This window comes from Heloderma suspectum, chromosome 1 (genome assembly GCF_057233095.1).
Source record: "Heloderma suspectum isolate Gila_16-S chromosome 1, 16-S_ref, whole genome shotgun sequence".
NCBI classification, from domain to species: domain Eukaryota; kingdom Metazoa; phylum Chordata; class Lepidosauria; order Squamata; family Helodermatidae; genus Heloderma; species Heloderma suspectum.
Genome location: NC_139458.1, coordinates 144,302,268 through 144,321,834, shown reverse-complemented (window position 1 = coordinate 144,321,834; position 19,567 = coordinate 144,302,268). Strand labels below are relative to the sequence as shown.

At 48.1% G+C, this 19,567-nt stretch overlaps 1 protein-coding gene across 1 annotated transcript; it reads right to left on the bottom strand.

The window, feature by feature from the left end:
* Positions 1-788: 788 nt before the first annotated feature.
* Positions 789-19,525, bottom strand: AAMP (angio associated migratory cell protein). Its single transcript, XM_084806129.1, has 11 exons — positions 19,179-19,525; positions 17,949-18,086; positions 16,703-16,822; positions 15,462-15,601; positions 13,572-13,716; positions 13,254-13,337; positions 12,338-12,453; positions 10,738-10,841; positions 9,653-9,743; positions 8,067-8,221; positions 789-6,383 (listed from the first exon to the last, which is right to left on the bottom strand). Exons 1-11 carry the CDS (start codon positions 19,300-19,302, stop codon positions 6,308-6,310), a joined length of 1,293 nt encoding a protein of 430 aa, XP_084662255.1. The 5' UTR covers positions 19,303-19,525; the 3' UTR covers positions 789-6,307.
* Positions 19,526-19,567: the final 42 nt, after the last annotated feature.

Below are 19,567 nucleotides of genomic sequence, written 5' to 3'. Positions count from 1 at the left end.
TCCATGCCTCTGGTAACATGACCTCCACAACAGTAGTTAGAACTGCTGCTACTAAATGTGGTGGTACGTGGGCACACAAATACTCTGAACAAAGGTCAGCAGTACTAGGAACATATGATCACTATCAGATGTGCCATCTGTAAGGTGCATGCCTTTTAAAAGAGAAGGGAACGTTTGTCAAACCAGCAAGCTAATTAAAGGATTCAGAGTACAAATGGATGTACATTGAAAATCAGTTCTCTTGTTGGATTCTAAATTAATTACTGGCCTTAAAAGAAAAACCTTGCAATTTTTGTGATGGTATCAGGGAACTCTTACAATCACAGTGGTTTTTTTCATGTAAAAAAGGGGACACCGAACAGCAGAAGGAATTAATCACTAGCATTAGCCCAACCTGGTGCCCTCCAGATATTTTGGTCTTCGGCTCCCATCAGCCACAGACAGCAGGGGCAATCGTGTGTTTCAAGGGATTAGGGGCATGATCCCAAAAGCCATTTCAGAACACACACAGCTGGGCTTTGGACTATTTCCTCTGCACCACCCCCTTTGCCCTACCTTGCTGTAGTGCAAAACAACATTTGAAATTTCTCCAAATATTAGACAACTCATTGGCTGTTGGAAATGTGAAAAAAGGTTCTAACACAGCTGCATAATTCTCTTGATCGTAGCTTAAGGCTCTTTAGTTTAGCGAAGACACAGAAAAGGGGAAACCATGGGGTGTAATAGTTCAGGGAAAGCAGATAAGGAGCTTCCGTTTCCTATTTTTTGTATTTCCTTGGAATAAGAAAGAAATCAACACTCGCCATTTATAAAAAGAGCACAAGGCACTTCCCCAAATACACACACTGTCCAATGAAGAACTGATACTTTGGAATTCAGTGACATGATACATGGTAATAGTCAGCACAGCATCTACTGTCCGTTTCTGACACATGCATAGATGGCAAGATCAATCACTCTACATCAATGCAGCCAAGACCTGGATTGGCTCACTGAAGATGCTCTTAAGTCTGGGGTCTCCAACATGGCACCCATGGGCACCTATGAGCCCACTTGCACCTCTCTTGGCACCCAACCAGGCTCCCTGATTTTTATTTCTTAAGATTATTAAAGATTGAACACTTTGAGAGGGTGGCATGCTGCAGAGGCAAGTGCTGACCTCTTGTGCCATCTTTATTTGGGTCCAAGTAAGTAATTTTGTGTTTTGGAGCTCAGCCCCACCTCTGCCTTGTACTTAGAAGTAACTTGTTCCAGGATCTCTTTTAGTCTCACCCCTTTGCCTTCTGAGAAAAAAATGTTTTGTGACTGGGCATGCCCTATGGCAGCCATTCTGTGAGAGCACCCACAACACTCTTCTCAAAATTCCAAATGTGTTGACAGACCCAAAATGCAAGGGACACCTGCTTACGTTGTTGAAAGGAGCTGCTAAGCAACGGTGGGCAACCTGTGGCTATCCAGATGTTGCCAGACTCCAACTCCCATCACCCTACCCAGCATGGCCAATAGGCAGGGATGATGGGAGTTGCAGTCCAACAACATCTGGATGACTACCATTTCCCCACTCCAGTGCTAAAGAGAATTTTTTGCTTGGTTTGCTGCAGCCCATGAGAACAGCTTCTCCCCTACCTTGCCTCAAAAGGAACAGATATCTATAAAGTCCTCTTTATTGCCTCCTGGCTCAGAATATAGCCTGGCCTGAGGGGGTTCAAATTGCAACGTCTAGCTCCATCATAGTTGATGGAGACCAGAAATTGGATGTTCACTACTTGGCCCTTGACCAGATTCTGAAATCAAACTAAAAACAGAAACATCCAAGGAAGTAGCACTCATTTTAGATTGTACTTTATCATCACCAGTCCTCACAACACCCCTGTGAGGTAGGGAGGGCTGCATTATTTTACAGATGGGGGATTGGAGATTGCTTTAATACCTTAGCTGAGCTGGGGCACAGACCCATCTCCCAGCATTCTCAACATGATTCTCAACAAGACTTCAGCCCCCATGGTATTCCTGATTTATCCTTGTAATGCACTTAGTTGTTCCTATGCTGTTGATTCCAGAGGCTGCCCACACAGGCAGGATGCCTGTTTTCTGGAGCTGGAAATCTGGTCTAACAAAGCAGACCTTCAAGCACACCCAGGAGAAATCAGACAGCTGGTCAAGCGGCCAGGGGAAAAAAAAAAAGAATTTAAGCCCAACTCCTAGGAAATGCAGTTGCTTGGAGATTCCGCCCTCCCACCTCTGACTATTCCTGCACTGGTCTCAAAGTATTCCACTTGAACCAAAGCCACCATTAAAATTTTAAAAGGTATGTTGGCTGGGGATGATGGGAGTTATCAAACACATCTGGAGGGTGCCAGGGTGGGAAAAGCTGGCCTACAGAAAAAGCACAGGGTGCCACTCTCCTGGGACTACCACCTTTCAGAATGTAGGAGCTGGGGACTGAATGTATCCATATATCAACATCTGCTTCCCCATGGAAAGCTGTAATTCAAAAGAAGAATTCTAACCTAGCCTTCTTGACATGCCTGGGGGCGGGGGGAGGCAGGAGGTGTGACTGCAAGGAGTGAGGCACCATATATTCTAATATCTACTAGAATATGTGATCTCTCAACCTGAATTTTAAAGTGGTTGAAGGCCTGTACCACATGCCATCTCCAAACACTAGATCTTCTCTAAGGAGTTGTATTTACACGTACGGAGTGTTCAGGCCACTCATGGGGCCAAGAAAGCAATTCCGAATGACAGGATCTCCCACGACCATGACCTGAGTGCGGTAAATATTATTAACCTAAAGGGAGAGGATTTCCCAAAGAAAAATGCAAAAGATGCCTTGAGACCCTTTGCAGGGAGGCACAGGCCTAGGAGGGCAAGTCATATTCAGGGTTTCATGGCACAGCAGCAGCAAGGCCATGTAGTACCAAACTCTCAAGCAGTTTCTCTGAACTATGGTCATAACTAGAGATAGGGGAAGAAATTCATCTGGCTTGCATTTTAATGCTAACTTATCTATTTTGCACCTCCCAAACCAATATGTGAATTAAAACATAGGTATACTTCAATATTCATACTCCTCCAAATTTTCCAGTGCAGTTTTCCAATCAAAAATATGCATACAAAAATGCCTATATTAGAGAAAAGTGTGCATGAAAATGCATACATCAATGAAAGCCATGTACAAATATGCATTATATTACAGGAAATTACTTGTCAGAAATGCAAAGTTAGGCAAAAGTACATATAAAATGCATATATTAGGAGAAATTTCATGGTGACTTTTAAAAGAAAGATTGCAAACTTGATGTGGAGACTCAAAATGAACTTCAGGTTGGAAAAAATTGAGAAGTTGAGCGAAACCGAAATTAACAGATTTGTCCAGTCCTACTTGTAACATGGCACCCTGCTGATTTCATAATACTTTGGTCTTTATTATCTGGTGATGGGTTCAGGAAGGACAAGGGGAAGTGAGTCTATGCTTAATCCCAAGGGTGAGCTGTGCTGAGAAAACAGACTGGGATAACACGAGCACTTCCTTCCATCAAATCACTGAAGCACTCTTAACCCCATGAGAGAAGCATCCATCTGCTTTCCAATCAGCAGCAAAGTATGAGCATGGAATGAGGAAGAAAATTAGAGATATTTCCACCACATTACAAATGCCTCTTTAAATTACATAAGATGGGGAAGAAGGCCCCTCCAAGCACAGCCTGCCACTGGCTATCAGGCAATCGGGGTGGGGGAACAGAAATATGGGGGGAAAGATGGGATTCTCCCTGACAAAAACCAATCTAGGCAGGACCCCAGACCTAGGAGGGCAGGCTGGTTCAGGGGTTTGTGCGCAAACAGCATCTGAAGCCCTCCCATAACAGGCAACAGACATTGAAGGAGCCAAATTATTTGGTTGGTTCCACTAAAACTGGGATGAAAGCAAGGATCAAATTGAAAAACAATTGACTGACACCTTCAAGATCATCATGCACACCTTTTCCAGAAGGAGAGGATGCCCCAAGAAGAGTGATGTGGGAGATTAAAGAGCTTTCTGGGGGGCTGTTTAAATTGTGGCTATTTTTCATCAAAAAGGGCTCATCAGGCCAATGCACAGCTAGAGGATCCAACAGTGCGTTCCCACTGGCACTATTGACATTGTGCTAGTGTAAACCAACACTTGTGCAACGTAACTAGCGTGATGGGGAAAAGCAGCCATTTGCTGCTGAAATTCAGTCTGCACCTATAGCACTAGCCAGAGTGCACCATTCCCATCATTGGTTAACTTTGGTTTCAACTGGATGGTGAAAATGAAGGCCCTGCTGAGCATCAAATCCAAACAACCCCCCAGGGAAACAATGGGAAGGAGTTGGGCAGAAAGCATATTTTCTAGACCACTTCTAAACAACTCAAGGGACACTGACAGAGCACTTAAATTAGGCACAAATGGGACAGGCCTTCTGTACCAAGCTTCACTCCAGCTTTTCTTCCTCTTATCCCACTACACTCTAGTGGGTAGATCCTAAGTATATATCTGGCACCTTGTTATGAATACTTGATTATCGTTCCATCTCCAGAACCACATACTTGCCCTTGCATCCTCCTGCCTGCCTCTTCACCCTCTGCATCAGACTGCTGTGAAAATCCTACCCCATGTGGTCCTCTGAACAGAACACCACGCAAGGTTTGGCTGGACTGAAGCTGCCAGTGGGTTGCGATCACAAGGCTCAAGCAGCAAGTCATCACCCAGAACAGTGAGGAGTACAATGCGTGACACACTCCATTGCTCTGGAATGCCCGTGCCCAAGGGTTAGTGAAGACTGACCCTGAAAAAGCCTCCTGGACCATGAGTGGTTATGCGGCGGCCACTGGGGAAACCACACCTGATGAAACTCTCCCTGTTACAGTTCTCATAGGAGGCACTACAACCCCTCTCTCAAATTCCTTTCCTTTCTACTCTGCCTCCCTCACTCCAGAAGAGCAAGGAAGGAACTTGGATTAGCTGGCAAAAATACAGTGCTCAATTCAGCATCCTTCCTCCCTGTCTTATCTCAGTCAGAACACGAGGCACAAGCTCTGGCACAAAGGGATCCCCCCATCACAGCATCAAACCACATGCAGAACAGCTGTGTCTGTATTCACACATTTGGCTGCTCACAGGGGAGGCCTGCAATCCTATAAGCCAGCAGTGGGCAACTTGTGGCCCTCCAGATAGTTTGGCCTACAGCTCCCATCAGCGCTGTCAAGCATAGCCAGTGGTGAGGGCTGATGGGAGTGGTGGCCCTCCAATTGTTTGGTCTAGAAGTTGCCCACCCCTGCTGTAAAACTAGAAGCACTGAGCACTAGAAAACAGAACCTCCAACTCAGCTTTCTCTCTGCTGAGACTGAGGAACTGGTTGGTAGAGGAACAGGAGGGGCTTCCTGTTTCCTTAACATGCATTCGGTTCTGCTTTCCACCTTTGCAGGGACATGGGCAGACATCAAAGGCTGGCTTAGGCTGGGATGTCATTCAACTGACTGGCCATTCGACCAAGGTCAAATAGGCCAAAAAGCCAAACAGGCCCTTGAGAAGATGGTAGCCTTCCTTTTGATTTCATCATGGTGTCTCCCAATAGCAAAGGTGGGACTGACTGTTTCAATAAGTAGCGGTGGTGTTGTTTCTAACAGGTCGAATGGCCAAGCCCAGACTGGTCTATTCAGCTTCCCAAAAACGATGTTCCGCAGACAGTACACGAGTGTCAGAACTCAGGCCAGAACTGATCCCTCGCTGCCCAGCCACATGATTTGCTCATATAAACATCAAGGGCAAAGGTTTCAATGAGAGAAAGGACATGCCTCTTAGTTTGAGGTTGTGAAGCAGTCCACCCTCCCCAGCTCATGGGGAGGGAGCATGGAAGACGGGGCCTCTTCCACACACTTCTTCAAAGAAGTGAGGCAAGGGGAAGCCATACCTGAACCTGGAAGAAAGGTAGAAGTTTTTCTGAGGCATGGCACACCTTCCCCGCCACTGCCATGCCGAGGATCCATCCTCAGATCAGACCTTATGCGTTCTCACAGCTTTGTAGCTCTACAAAGCACCAGGCATGTGGAATAAACGCCTCTGATATAAAATTCCAGAACTTAGCCCTGGAACTATCAGGGGATAGGGTGGCAAAGCTTTCCCCTTAGAACAAAAAACCCCAAACCCCAAACAGGTTAGACGCCCCCTTAGACGCGATTACACTAACCCCGCCCACCCCACCACAGTCCAGCTGGTGTGGCTGCCTGCGTCCACATGGGCCTGTTTCTTCACAGCGCCAGTTACTGCCCAAGGGAAGCACTGTTAGCGGTCAGGGCGCTGCACACAGAACACCTTGGCCTGGTGATCGCCAGAAGTGGTCACCACAATGGAAGCATCTCTGCAAGAAAAAGACAAGAGAAATGGGCTTGTTTTGTTGTGTTCATTATTTAAGGGCACAATCCTACTGGGTTTCCCTTCAGCCTCTGAACTTCGAGGCTGACGGGAATTCTATGCAGAGTGGGAGGAGTGTGGAGGCAATCTTCGCCTCCACTCTGCCCCCACTCTGCATTTTTGCTAGACAGGCAATTTTCCCCATCTAGCTGGGGCTCTGTAGAGTGGGAGGGAAGGAAGCTGGGGTGGCCAGAGGATACATTGTAAGCTGGCTGCCCTGGTCTCCTCCCCTCCTCGCCCACAGAACTGCCACTTTTCCCTTCCCTCTGAGGTCACCTTTGCAACCTCGGAGGGGCAGCCGGCATGATTCTCTCTGCACCAGCTGCGAGAGGGAGGGGAGCTCAAACCCCTGGGTCTCTGGTCAAGCTTCCCAGGACCTCAGATCCAGGAATCCAAAGTATCCTATGGCCCCCAAGACTCTGTCTAGGGGCCATAGGACTGCTCTCCAAAACATTTATATCCTTTGCTAAAAAGTTCAAGGTGGCGAAGAAGAAAAAAAAGTGATACAAATATAGATAAAAATACACTAACAATACAATTAAGATCCAGTAAAACATAAATACCATTACTTAAAAGACGAAACAGAGCAGCAAAGAAAGATAGATAAAGCCGTAAGAACAGCAGTAAAAAAAACACCCCATCAAAGTTCATTAACAGTGCAATCTATGCATGTCTCCTCAGAGGCAAGCCCCACTGAGTTCAATGGGACTTACTCCCAGGTAAGTGTGTATAGCATTGCAGCCTAATGGTGCAATCCTATGCATGCTTAGACAGAACAAAGTCCTACAACTCCCAGCATTCCCCAGCCAGGTGGCCATGCATGGGATCTGTCTAACCATGCATGGGATTCTGCCTTAAGTCACCAAGAAGCAAAGGCAATGACAATAACCCCATCACAGTTTACAGCCCAGCCCTATCCATGTTTACGCAGGAGCAAGTCTTGCTGATTTCAATGGGGCTTACTCCCAAGTTAGTGTGCAAAGTATCACAAGCCTCATCCATCTTCACAGAGAACCAAGTCAGTGTAAGAATGACCAAACAAAGCTTAAGTGCTTACAGCTACCCAAGGATGAACTCTAGCCCAACCCATTATTCTTCCTGCCAAACCTTATGCCACCATGTTATCGTTCCTCCGGCCTTTATGGCGGGGTGAGCAACTTGTGGCCCTCCAAATGCTTTGGCCTACAACCCCCATGATTCCTTACCACTGATTATTCTGGCTAGGGCTGATGGGAACTGCAGGCTAAAACATCTGGAGGGCCACTAGTTGCCCACCCCTGCTTTATGAGAACCACGAATGGAACTAAATCTCCAAATTCAAAGGACGTAGTGGGGAGGAAGAAAAGAACATTACACATCTATCCAGAGCAACACTTTGGATAGAACAAGCTTTTCCTTCCTGAGCAACCCTACTCACAGAAGCCACCAAACCAGCTACAACTTCTCGCAGCCCCCTCTGGACCCAATAATCCCAACAGGGGTTTGCAGTGCCCCACCTATCCTGACCTACAGCCAGGTTATTCCAACCTTGTGCACTTTTTTATCTCTCTCCCTCTTTCTCTGCTTCCTGTGATGCCTTTGTCCACCCAGTATCTCCCTGGCTAAAACGGCCCTAGCTCCAGGCACTCACTTGTTCAAAGCGAAGTCCAGGATTTCTGCCGAGTGGCCCCGGTATTCACTGATCAGCTTCCCCGATCGGGCATCCCAAAGGCACACAGCACCATCCAAGCTGCAGGTGTAGACCACAGGAGAGCTCTCCTCCCACAGGAGCTGCACGATCCCCGACTGCAAATGCAGGTGGAAAGGGTGTTAAGGTCATTGGCATTCCCACCCTCTCAGCATGGAGCCAGGCCCATCACACTCTCCATAGGTCTCCCCATCTCACTCCCCATGTTGAAACAAACAAGTCTATTAACTGTCTAAAGCAGGGACGGGGAACCTGTGTCCATGGGCCAGATGTGGCCTCAGGGGTTCCCATCCAGCCCACAAGTTTCTTTCGCTTTTACCTCCAACCACTGACAGTAGATAAGAGGGTATGTCAAAGCAGTTAAAATATAAATACTCTGCAAAGAACCGAGCTGCTGCACAGAACTGAGGTGTGCATTTTGAAGGCAGGCAGACCTACTTACTTGTGAGTAGACATGCAAAGGTTTGATATTTGGCATGCTATTAGATCAGTCCTGCTTACTTCTGAGTAGACTTAAAATGGTAATAATCACTTTTGTACCCACTTACTCTGCCTTGGACCCCTCCCACAGATGGAATGTAGTCCGCCAGAGCCTGTTTCCATTTTGTCCTCGGGCTCAAAAAGGTTCCCCACACACACACTCCACACATCTGAAGACAGATGTGACTGGGTACCAAGCCTGGCCTATTAACACAGTGCTTGCCACGATCAAGTTGGCATGGCAGAGTGATGCCAACTGCAGGAAAGGTCACAGGAGAAGGGATTATAGCAGCCTTGTAAATAAGCCCATAAAAGTTACTAGCCTGTTGGGGGCTGGCAAAGGGAGAGGAGAGGTCCATCCCTCCTCCAGCAGTCTGCTGTGTCTCTATGCTGGGTGGTGAAGTAAGGATTTCCCTCCTCTAGCAGCCCATTTGGTTTCTATGTGGGGCACAGAAGAGGAATGTACCATCCCTCCACTGCCAGCTTGCTCACTTGCCTGCAAGCAATTCCTTGTTGCTAATGGCGACCAAGCAAGTGCTTACATAGAAGGCTGGATTACAGAAGTGCTTAGAAATATTTGCTCTCCTACTAGTTTGCTAGAGCTAATATTCTTTGAATCATAGCAACAGACTCATATCCCCCTCTCCTCCAAAACCAATGTTCGCCAAAGTGGCTATCCATCAGAATCAGTGTCGTGTTTTCTACCCTCCTATACAGAACCAGTAGAAAAATACATCAGCACTTGCAGACTTCTCTATCAGTTCCTTTCTCCAAATTATTAGCCTGGACCAGGCTTATGAAGTACCATGCTGGCTTCAGAAGTCTCAGCTAGCTACAAGGAGGCTGAATAGTCATCTGGAGGTCTTGTCAACAGCAGGACTATAAGTCAAGGGCCCAGCACCGTTCATTAGTGTCAAGAGCTGCACTCTCCTATTGCTAGACTCCTCACCCATTGCTTGTTCTTGCAGCTTAGCCTGTCAGAATGGCTCATGCCAATACATTTCTTCACAGTGCCCCCTGGCAATTCCCCGAGGGATCATCGCCATTACCTCATGCTGGCACTTGTGTCTCAGGGTCTGCGTGGCAAGGTCATAAATTGCCAAGGTCCCATCCAAATAGCCAACGGCTGCCAGCGGCATCCTGCAAAAGCAAAGCGAAGAGGAGGTTTTATTGTCAATTGCTAGGGGAGCTGAGCCGCTGTTTTCAAAAGGGCAGGATCTCCCAACCCCAATGCCGGTTATCTGGATGGGTTCATGTGATAGCTGTCCCCTTGATGAGAACCAGAATAGGATTTTGGCAAGAGCATCCATAAACACCCTCGGGAATCGCGTTCTGCAGTTGCATTGCACAAGTGTACAATTTGGTGCTGGGCTTATAGTTCAGCCTGCTAATTGCTCAAAAGCAAGTTTCTAGCCATTATGATGGAAGACACGCTTGTTTAAAAAAAAAAACCACTCACACATAACAAAAAACCCTGCATCAAATTAACTCATCTCTGCACTGGGAAAAAGTTCAATTATGTCAGCTGTATGAATTAGACAAGTAAATTTTCATAAATGTCACTTTTTCTTCTGCAGTGATGCTGGTCATAGCCAAGACCTATGCAGGATATTGGAACCCTGTCCCTTCCTGACTGCAGGAAAGCCTACTCAGCTCACTCTGCCTTCTGGATCTTGGGAAGTATGGGGACCTGACTGCTGAGAGAAGCAAAATATTTGCATGAACATAATAGGACAACTGCCTGCAACATAATCTAGCATATAGAAAAAATAGCCCTAGGTGCCACTGCATCATGAAATCTAATCAACCTACCTGCTTCTGGAATTTCACCAAGTATTACGTACAGCCTTTCAAGTCTATCTTCATAAGGACCAGAAACTCCCTGACTTTGAAACAGTCATTCTTTTGGGCCATTTCTAAAATAACAGCTGCAGGAAAAGGAAAAGTGCTAGGCAGGCCAGGAGGTATCCATACCTGAAAATTCAATAATGCTGGAGAAGCAGTGTGGTTTGCTGGGCTGAATTCATTGGCTATTGCTGTACTACGCTCTTGCTCACTTTGTCCCTGACTCTCAGTGTTAGGCATCTATAGTAAGCTCACAACAACACCTCCCCTCCACCCCCCAAATACTCACACATTGCAGAAGCCCAGGGACTCAACCGAGTTGGATTCAGCCTCCTCTGCTTCTCCTGCTGAAGGCTTAGGGACAATGCCCTCTGCCTTGAACATGGACACAACCTGCAAGAAGACACAGCCAGTGATGCAGACTCCCCCACGGTCAAGATCCAAACCATTATCCCCGACCACAGAACTGGAGAGAGTAGGCAGGACACACTAGCCAAATTCAAAGAGATTATCAACAAGCAGAATGGCAGTGGAGTCCAACAGTCAGCCTGGTCTCTCCCCATTGGGAAGGACTGCCTGAAAGCATCTGGTGTGCCTTTAGGCAGCCTGTCTAATGGGGCATGCTGCCTCCCCCTGACTGGCCAGTGTGTGGGGGGGTGCGACTACACTTTTGGGCTTGGCCAGGAAGGCCAGCCTGAAATGGTGGAACCCTGCCTCTGCCCCACAACAGTTCAGAGCTGGAGTGGGGGGTGGGGGGAAGGCCTCATTTTCCCTCTTCACCTGAGGGGACTCCAGGCTGAGCACCCATCAGGCACAGAGGTAAGACAACGCACCTCCATCTTCAGCGCCAGATCTCTCACCACCTGACGCAGGAGAGGACGCCTACCACCAGCCCATTTCAGAGCTGGAGTGGAGTGGGGGAGGCTTTGCTCTCTATCAGGCACAGAGGTAAGACACTGTGCCTCTATCACCCCCTTCCAGCTTCAAGCTGGAGACAGGAGGGGAACACTTGTTATGGTTCTGCGCTTCCACCCGGCAAGTGCAAAGCTGAAAGCAAACCCAAGCTTCAGCCAAAATTTGGGACGGGGGGAGGCGCGGTGCAGGAGGTTCATCCACTCTCCTCTTTAGCTCCAGACCTGGCCCCCCTCTCCAGGGCAAGGGGTGCAAGCACGGTTACCAAACCCTGACCATCACACAACAAACCTGCCATTGACCCAAAGAGCCAAGTGCAACTAACGTGAGACATAAAAGAGAGAGCTGCACAAGGTATGAATAGAAAAAGAAGATCTCTGCTGGTTGGTGGGAATCGCTCCACAGTGGTTTGACTTCTCAAAGGGTCAGCTGCCAGAGCACAGAGAGGCAGCATGGTGTAATGCAGCCTTCTCCAACCTTGTGCCCTCCAGATGTTTTGGACTATAACTCCCAGGATTCCTGACCACTGGCCATGCTGGCTGGGGCTGATGGGAACCAAAGTCCATAACATCTGGAGAGTACCAGGTTGGGGGAGGCTGATGTAATGGTGACAATTCAGGCTAGGATTGGGGACCAAGGTTCAAATCCCCAGTCAGCAATGAAGCTCACTAGGTGACCCCAGCCAGTCACCATCTCTCTGTGCAACCCTACTTCACAGTGGTGTTGTGAGGATGAAAGGGGGAGAGAAGAAGTTTGATCTCCTTGGAAGAAGAGGGAAATAAAAAAGTGATTTAAAATAAATGCAATTAGCCAGACACAAGAGCTGGCCAAGAGAGCAACAAGGCCAGTAACCAATAGGAAGTGTCCAATCCTTCCTTAGCTGGATGGGCAAAGCTGGCTGTTCACTGGATCAAAAGCACACCCTCTCCACTGAAACGGTACATTCATCCTAGCACAGAGATGAAAAAGACACTCACCTTCCCAGTAGCAGAGTTCACTAGCTTGGCCTGGCAGTCAACGGAGCCTGTCAGGACCAAGCTGCCATCCTTGTTGCTGGCCACGCATGTCAAAGGGCCCTGGTGCCCATCCTGACCTGGAGGTTGTTAAGAACAAAGATCACACAACCAAACTGTGGTGGGTGCCAAAGCAAGTACTGAGCTCTCCCCTCCCTTCTTCGCCAAGGCCATGATTCACAATACCTGGTTATCTGTGAGTAACAGAAGCCCAATACCACACATGGAAGGCCAAGCTATAACTTCCCACAGTGACAGATCAAGAACTCAAACCAAGCCAGCCCAGTTTTGTTGCAGCCCAGGTGAGGCTCCTCAGCCACAAACAAAGACCGCCAACAGGCCAAGCTGCACAGAGATGAAATCCTGCGCAGGTTGTCCAAGGAAGCACATTTTAGCTGGCCAGCCCAATAAATGTCTTGGGATTCCATACATTCCTTGGAAGCCATTCATATTCCCTGGAAATACCCAGGCTTTCCCTGCTTACTTTGGTTTTACATGCTACTTATAAACTTTTAAAGTCTTATGTTTTATCATGTTGTATTTTACAGTTTAAATTGTTGTGAACTGCCTAGAGAGCCTCGGCTGTTGGGCCGTTTAGAAATGTAATAAATACATAAATGGCGATTTCCTGCCTTTACCATTCCTCTGAACCAAGTGCTAAGACAGAGATCTTTCGACGAAGCCTACCCGGCTCCTCAGCCAGATCTCAAACCTCCACTCCTGCTTCTTGACAGTACATTAAAATAGAGGATTTTAAGCAGAGGCTGGCTACCTATCAGGGATGCCATAGCAGTGGATTTCCTGCACAAGTGGGGGGTTGGGCTAGATAGCTTCATAGGTCCCTTCCAACCCTAAGGAGAGAGAATAAGCTATTTGGTACCTTTTAGGACATGAAGGGAGTTGCCTTGCTTGAGATCCCAGATGCGCACTGTCCCATCTTCATAGCCGACCACAGCTCTCTTTCCTGCATTGAACATTTTAGTGAGAATCAATTCTAGGACATCCAGGCAGGCTCCTAGCCTTGATTCAAAAAAGACCCAAGAGCCCTTCCCAATGCAACCCCTTCTTGCTATTTCTCTGTGCTTAAGGGCAATGGAGGGCTGACTTGGAAGAGCAAAGCTTCACAGTGTAACCCCTGCCACTGGGCACCCCACCCCACAGCAAAATCTGCAAACCCAGCCCAGGCCCCACTGCTCACCATCAGGGAGGACATGGCCACAAGTAGCTGGGCAGTTTGGCCCTTGGAAGGTCTTGCAATCTCCACTAGGGATCTTCCACATCCAGGAGTTGCCATCAGCTGTGCCAGCCAGGAGGACATGGGATTGAGGGTGCCACTCCATCCACTGAGTTCAGGGGAAGGAAGGCGAGAGAAAGCAACAGGTACGGAGGTAAACGAAACTGCGAAGGGACCAGGTGTTTTTCCACACAAAGTACCCATTTTTAAACAAGTTCCTGCTCATGCAATGTTAACTACTTGAAAACTCTCCATCAGCCGAAGCCCAACCAAATGACTAAGAAGACTAGTACGTAGCATGTTAAGAGAGCTTCAGCTTGCCTAAGATCACCTAGGATGTTTGTGACAGAGGAGAGATTTCATTTGGAGACTTCCAGCCTCATAGCTCCCACTCTTGACCACTATGTCACACCCTCTCTCAGGTACATCCCACCAAACTCCATGGGACTTGCTCTGGACTGCAACCTACTACATCAGTTGTGCAATTGCCACATCATGACACCTCCAGGTGGGTTTGTGAACATGGGTATGGCAGTGGCACGGTGACGCAATTCAACAAGGAATTCTGAACGAGCAAAGCTACCAACCTTGCGGCGATCATAGCACCATAGCTTGCACTGGAACATCAATTTATTCCAGATCTGCTCATCATGCACAGCCATGTCAGAAACGCTTCCAGTTGGAAACTCACAAATATAACTTCAGGCCCACCGTGAACTGCATTTCCTTCAAAGTAAATCACTTCTCTGAATTACTACAGCTTATCACTGGGAACCATTCAGCAAAGTCACACCACATTAACATGGTCAAGCCAAGCACTGAGCTACAGAATAAGCCAGTGGACAAAATCACGCACGACAAAAGATATTGCATGGAGAGCCACAGCATCACAATTTTAATTTATGATTCACTGCATTTCTATACCACCTGATAACTGAAACTCTCTGGATAGTTAAAAAAAACACAACTCCTTCCCCTCAAAAGCAAACTGGAGGAACATTGCCAGGTAAGGAAGCTATACCCCATGGACACCTTTTGGGTCTTCATTATGTACAGGTATCCCCCATTTACCCCTATATGGGCCTGTAAACTCATTCCAGTCATCATTTCTAAGGACTGTCTCGCTGGCCAGAGGTCGACTCAGTCCAGCATGCTGGCCTGAAATCAAGAAATTCAATGTATACTTATCATAGCTAACATCTGTGATGGATTCTACATAGATTTGTCTACACCATTTAAGAAGAGCCCCTGGGAATACAAAGGAATGCACTGGCAGTACTTCTTGAAAGCACAAAAAAAGGCAAACAAAAACTGCAGCACCTCTGCTGTCATCATTCACCTCTTCTAAGCTTAACACATAATTCGGAACATTTGCAGTTGCAAGATCAGAACAATCTGTCAACGTAGCTGGCTAGAAGGAACTGGCGAGGTCCCAAAGGGTTCAATTGTTACACTTCCCAATTACAACTCCATCTAAGATAAGCTTTCAAAAATCAGCCACCCAAAAGTGATCTCGTTCAATTAAAGAATAAACAGTAGATCACAGCCACCCAGTCCTTGGAACTGTCGTCTGAATTAAGTGTGGTTTTGCCCACATCACCAACTCCAAGTTTCTGTTAAGTTTCACCCCACTCCCTGCTGCTATTTCCATCTTCTGTGTATTCATCTTGCCCTCGGCTCAAGGAGAGCCAATCAAATTCCATTGCTATTTTTTCTGTTCTTAGGGCAATGCCAGCATTAGGGCGAAGCTCTTGCTGCAGTGAATCAAGGCTGCCACAATTTCCACTGGGAAAACCAGCCTTATTTTCTCATGACAAAGCTTTTGCCCTGGAACCTGCAGGCCCCATTGCTCACCTCCAAGTCACCCACTTCAAAAGACCAGATCTCCTCTTTGGTGTCCACCCGCCAGACTTTGATCAGTCCACTCATGTCACCTGTGGCCACGAACGTAGAGTCATGGCTGAAACCAGCACAAGTGACAGAATCTTTGTGACCTAGGGAGAGCGAAAAGAAGAAGATCATGCTTTGGTACCAGATCTATTTTAAACAATTAAGGGCACAATCCTATGTGTGTTTAGACAGAAATAAGCCCTACAACTCCCAGCATCCCCCAGCCAGGCATGCTTGTTGAGGGATGCTGTGAGTTGTAGGATTTATTTGTATCTAAACATGCTTAGGATTGTGCCCTAACAGTACCAAAGGTATCACAAGGATTCAGATGAGAACTATAATTTGAGTCTTGGTACTGCCATTTCTGGCCTTGATGTTCCAATATTTCTAGCTCAGCCCTCCTCATCCTATCCTACCTTCCACCTGTATATAGGCTATGAGTGTAATCCTATAGATGTGCAAACGAATCCCACTGAGCTCAATGGGGCTTACTCCAGGTAAGTGGGTGCAGGATTACAGTCAGAGACTGCACCATACACCAGGAAGTGCCTGGCCGAAATCTCACCTCTTCCATGAAATCCACTGGGGAGTCTTAGGCAAGCCCTTCTCTCTCAGCCTCACTCCGCCCCCTCACCCCACTCTGCCACCCACATACTCGCAATATTGGGGTAATAACACTGACCTTCTTACAAATTTGTTGTACAGAGTACGTAAAGATAAGGTCTATGAAGTACTCTGAACCTAAAGAACAATATAAATATTAATATTAGTAAAAAGGCTAGCATTAGTATTACTGTAAATAACACTATCCCATCCCTGCCTCAACATAATGAGCCCTGCTGTATTTGTCTTTGCAGCAGAACAAGACCATTCTGGACTACACTTTTGGTAACATGGAGTCACCTGCCTGTGGCCATCTACAGCCAGACTTTGGAATGCCAGAAGAAGAAGAAAAAAAGGAGGTAGGAGAGAATATTCAGTGACCTCAAAAATATGGGAAATGGCCTCCATTTATACTTCTTCCTATTCAAATCACATGCTGAAAAATTTTAGGTATAGGTCATATCTGGGGCTACCCAGAGTAGAGAGAAATACCTATTTTTAAACCTTTTTTGCTGACCGTGGCAACACAAAGCAAGCCAACTATGGGAAGGAGTGTTGTAAACCATTCCCCAGCAGGGAGGTCCTGATTTGGGATGCCTCACCTGAGCATTCAAAGAGGAGCTCGCCATCACTGAGGCGCCACACAAAGGCCTTGTCATCTTCACCCCCTGTCACAGCTAGTGTGTTGGTTTTGGGATCGAGGCTGACACAGAAAACGGATGCTATGGAGAACAGACAGAGCAATGTTAACAACAGACGCCAAGCAACCCACACGAGCAGTCATACTGGGAGCGACCAAACAAGAGGAGCCCAGAGGACCTGAGAAGGCTTTGGACCTCCTCCATCTTGTGCTATCCCGAGACCTAGTCTTGGTTCTTGAAAGCTAGAACTGGAAACATCCCGTATGTGCAACTATCTCCCTTGTGCCTTATAACAGGGGTGGATAACTTGTGGCCCTCCAGGTGTTTTGGCCTACAACTCTCATCATCCCTCACCACTGGCTATGCTGGCTAGGGCTGACAGGTGTTGCAGGCCAAAATTTATGGAGGGCCACAAACTGCCCACCCTGCCTTATAAGGCAGGGTGGGCAGCTTAATGATATTAATAATAGTAATATTATTACTATTATTAATAATAATAATAACTGACACAGCCCTTCTCAGTAGCTACCACAATGCAACACTATCGTACTGCTGCACAAGTGGTCTCACCCTCTTCTTTGCTAAAGGGCACCTTTTGCTAAGGCAAAAAGAAGCCATGGCACAGTGCTGGATTGCCAGCTTGGAAAATTCAGTAGGGGCAATTCACACTACCAATCCTGGTTTTAAATTTCCAGGACCCAGACTACAAAGCAGGCTGGGCAGCCAGTGTGCACTTGCCGACTGCCCATAAGCTGCCCACCAATGGACAAGCATGCAAACCACTGATGAATAGGTGGGCGGCCAACTGCATGAGCGGCCAACTCCAACCCTAACCCTTTGTCAACCAAGTTTACTCTGTTTATAAAAAAAATATGTTCAGGTGATCACCCATGCATAGAAAGAACAGGTGTGTGTGGGGAGGAGGGGGGGAATAAGGGCATATGTGATGGCTGTATGTGTGGACAGTGCGTGGGGGGGGGGGCTGCAATGCACATTGATGGCAGGGGGCAGAGCTAGCCCAGACAACCCTGCAATGCCCCCTTCTTTCAACGCATGGGGAGCCACCTGAATCTAGCCCCAACCCCCCAGTCTTAGCAGCCCACAAAGATCAACACAGAGTCCCTAATAGCTGCCAAGCGGGAAGGCATGAACATGGGAAAGCAGACAATGGAGTGGGAGGTCTACTCTCATGCCTGTGGTAGCTTACCTGTGTGCTTAGAAAATGTCACCTCACTGTCATCTGGGGCCTCCATGCCTTCCTCCACCCCCTCATCTTCCTCCTCTGCCTCCCAAGCAGCCTCCTCTTCATCTAAATCCACATCTTCCATTTCGTCAGCGAGATCATCTGAAGAGATAAACAAAACAGATTGTTTTGAGAAGCCACTCAGCATCAACCTCTTCCCTCTCGGCATTGTAAGTAAAACAGATGTGCCACACTGCTGAATCTCTGCGTACTCCCACCATCCAGTTTAGAAGAGGAGGAGTCACCTGATGGGGCAGACTGGCCACTTTGGGCCAAAACCACAGGTCAATAATTCATACTGGCCAACAATTCAGACAAGCTGCAGACACCACTGCCACTAATTTTGGGGGATGGGAGGGACCACCACTGGGAGCTAGACCACCACTGCTACCACGGTGGCAGCTCACCAAGTTGTGTCTTCTTCTCCCATCCCATCAAGAGAAGACCTAGCTCGCAGTGGTGGCCCCTTCCTTCCGCACCTGCCACCAAAGGGTGTCTGAGGAGACATCTTGCTTTAAGAAGATGGAAGAAACAGATTAGGTTCTAACTCAAAAGAGGAGAAATTGCAGAAGACAAGAAAGAAAAGAAGAACAGGCCAGCCCAGAATGGCAAGTGATCAGTGCAAACCTGAGTTCTACTGCTATATTCTCATCTATCTGGACAACTGAATCAAGCTTCACCATCATGCTCCCATCCCTCCCTATCCCTTTCCTTGCATTCTCCTGTCTTTTTAGACTGGAAGCCTGAGGGCTGGAGCTGTCTAATTCTTAACTCTTCTAAGCCACACTGGGAGCCCTTTGACGGAAGAGCAGGATAAAAATGCCTGGAATAAATAAATACACTCCAAGCCTCTCTCCCACCTCAAGAGGACTGAGGTGCTGCCCTGATCAGAACCTGCCCCCTCTTGCTCCCCCGCTTTCTCTCGCCGTGTTGAAATTTCGACTGTACGCTCCTCGGGGCAGGAACCTGCCCCCTTGTACTCTGTAAAGGCGCCACGCACACTGACGGCACTAGGCAAACCACCACCACCTTCCCTGTAGGAAGGGGCCCATCCCATTAGATCAGTGGGTCTCCGTGCCGTCTCCTTCTCCCCCGCAAAGTCCCTGTAAAGGGGAAGGCGAGCCCCCTTAACCCCACAGCCCGGACCCCCCGGGTCCTGCCCCAGGGCCAGCCGCGCTCCCCCCCGCCGCTCACCAGGTCCAGGCGCCCCAAGGTCCACCACTTCCACGATCTCCTCCGCGTCCCCCTCTCCGCCTGCCATGAGCAAGAGCGCCTCCGGGGCCAGCTCCAGACCTGCCCCGTCCTCGGGTTCCGCCATGCCGGTCCCAGCCCACCCGCAGGCGCCCCCACCGATCTTGCTCGCCGCGCTCCCCTTTGCCCCCGCCTCCCTCGGTGAGGGGAGGAGTCGGAGTCCTCAGCACCAACCGCCGAAGGGAATGAGAAAAGACTAGCCAATCGGGGCCGCCAACACGGCCTCCCTCATTCGCTAGTTTTACGCTTCAAGCAGGCTGGAGGTAAGGCCCTCATCTCCCATGAACCCCTCGCTCTCCGTATGGCCTTCCACCACCCTCGGGTCAGGGCCG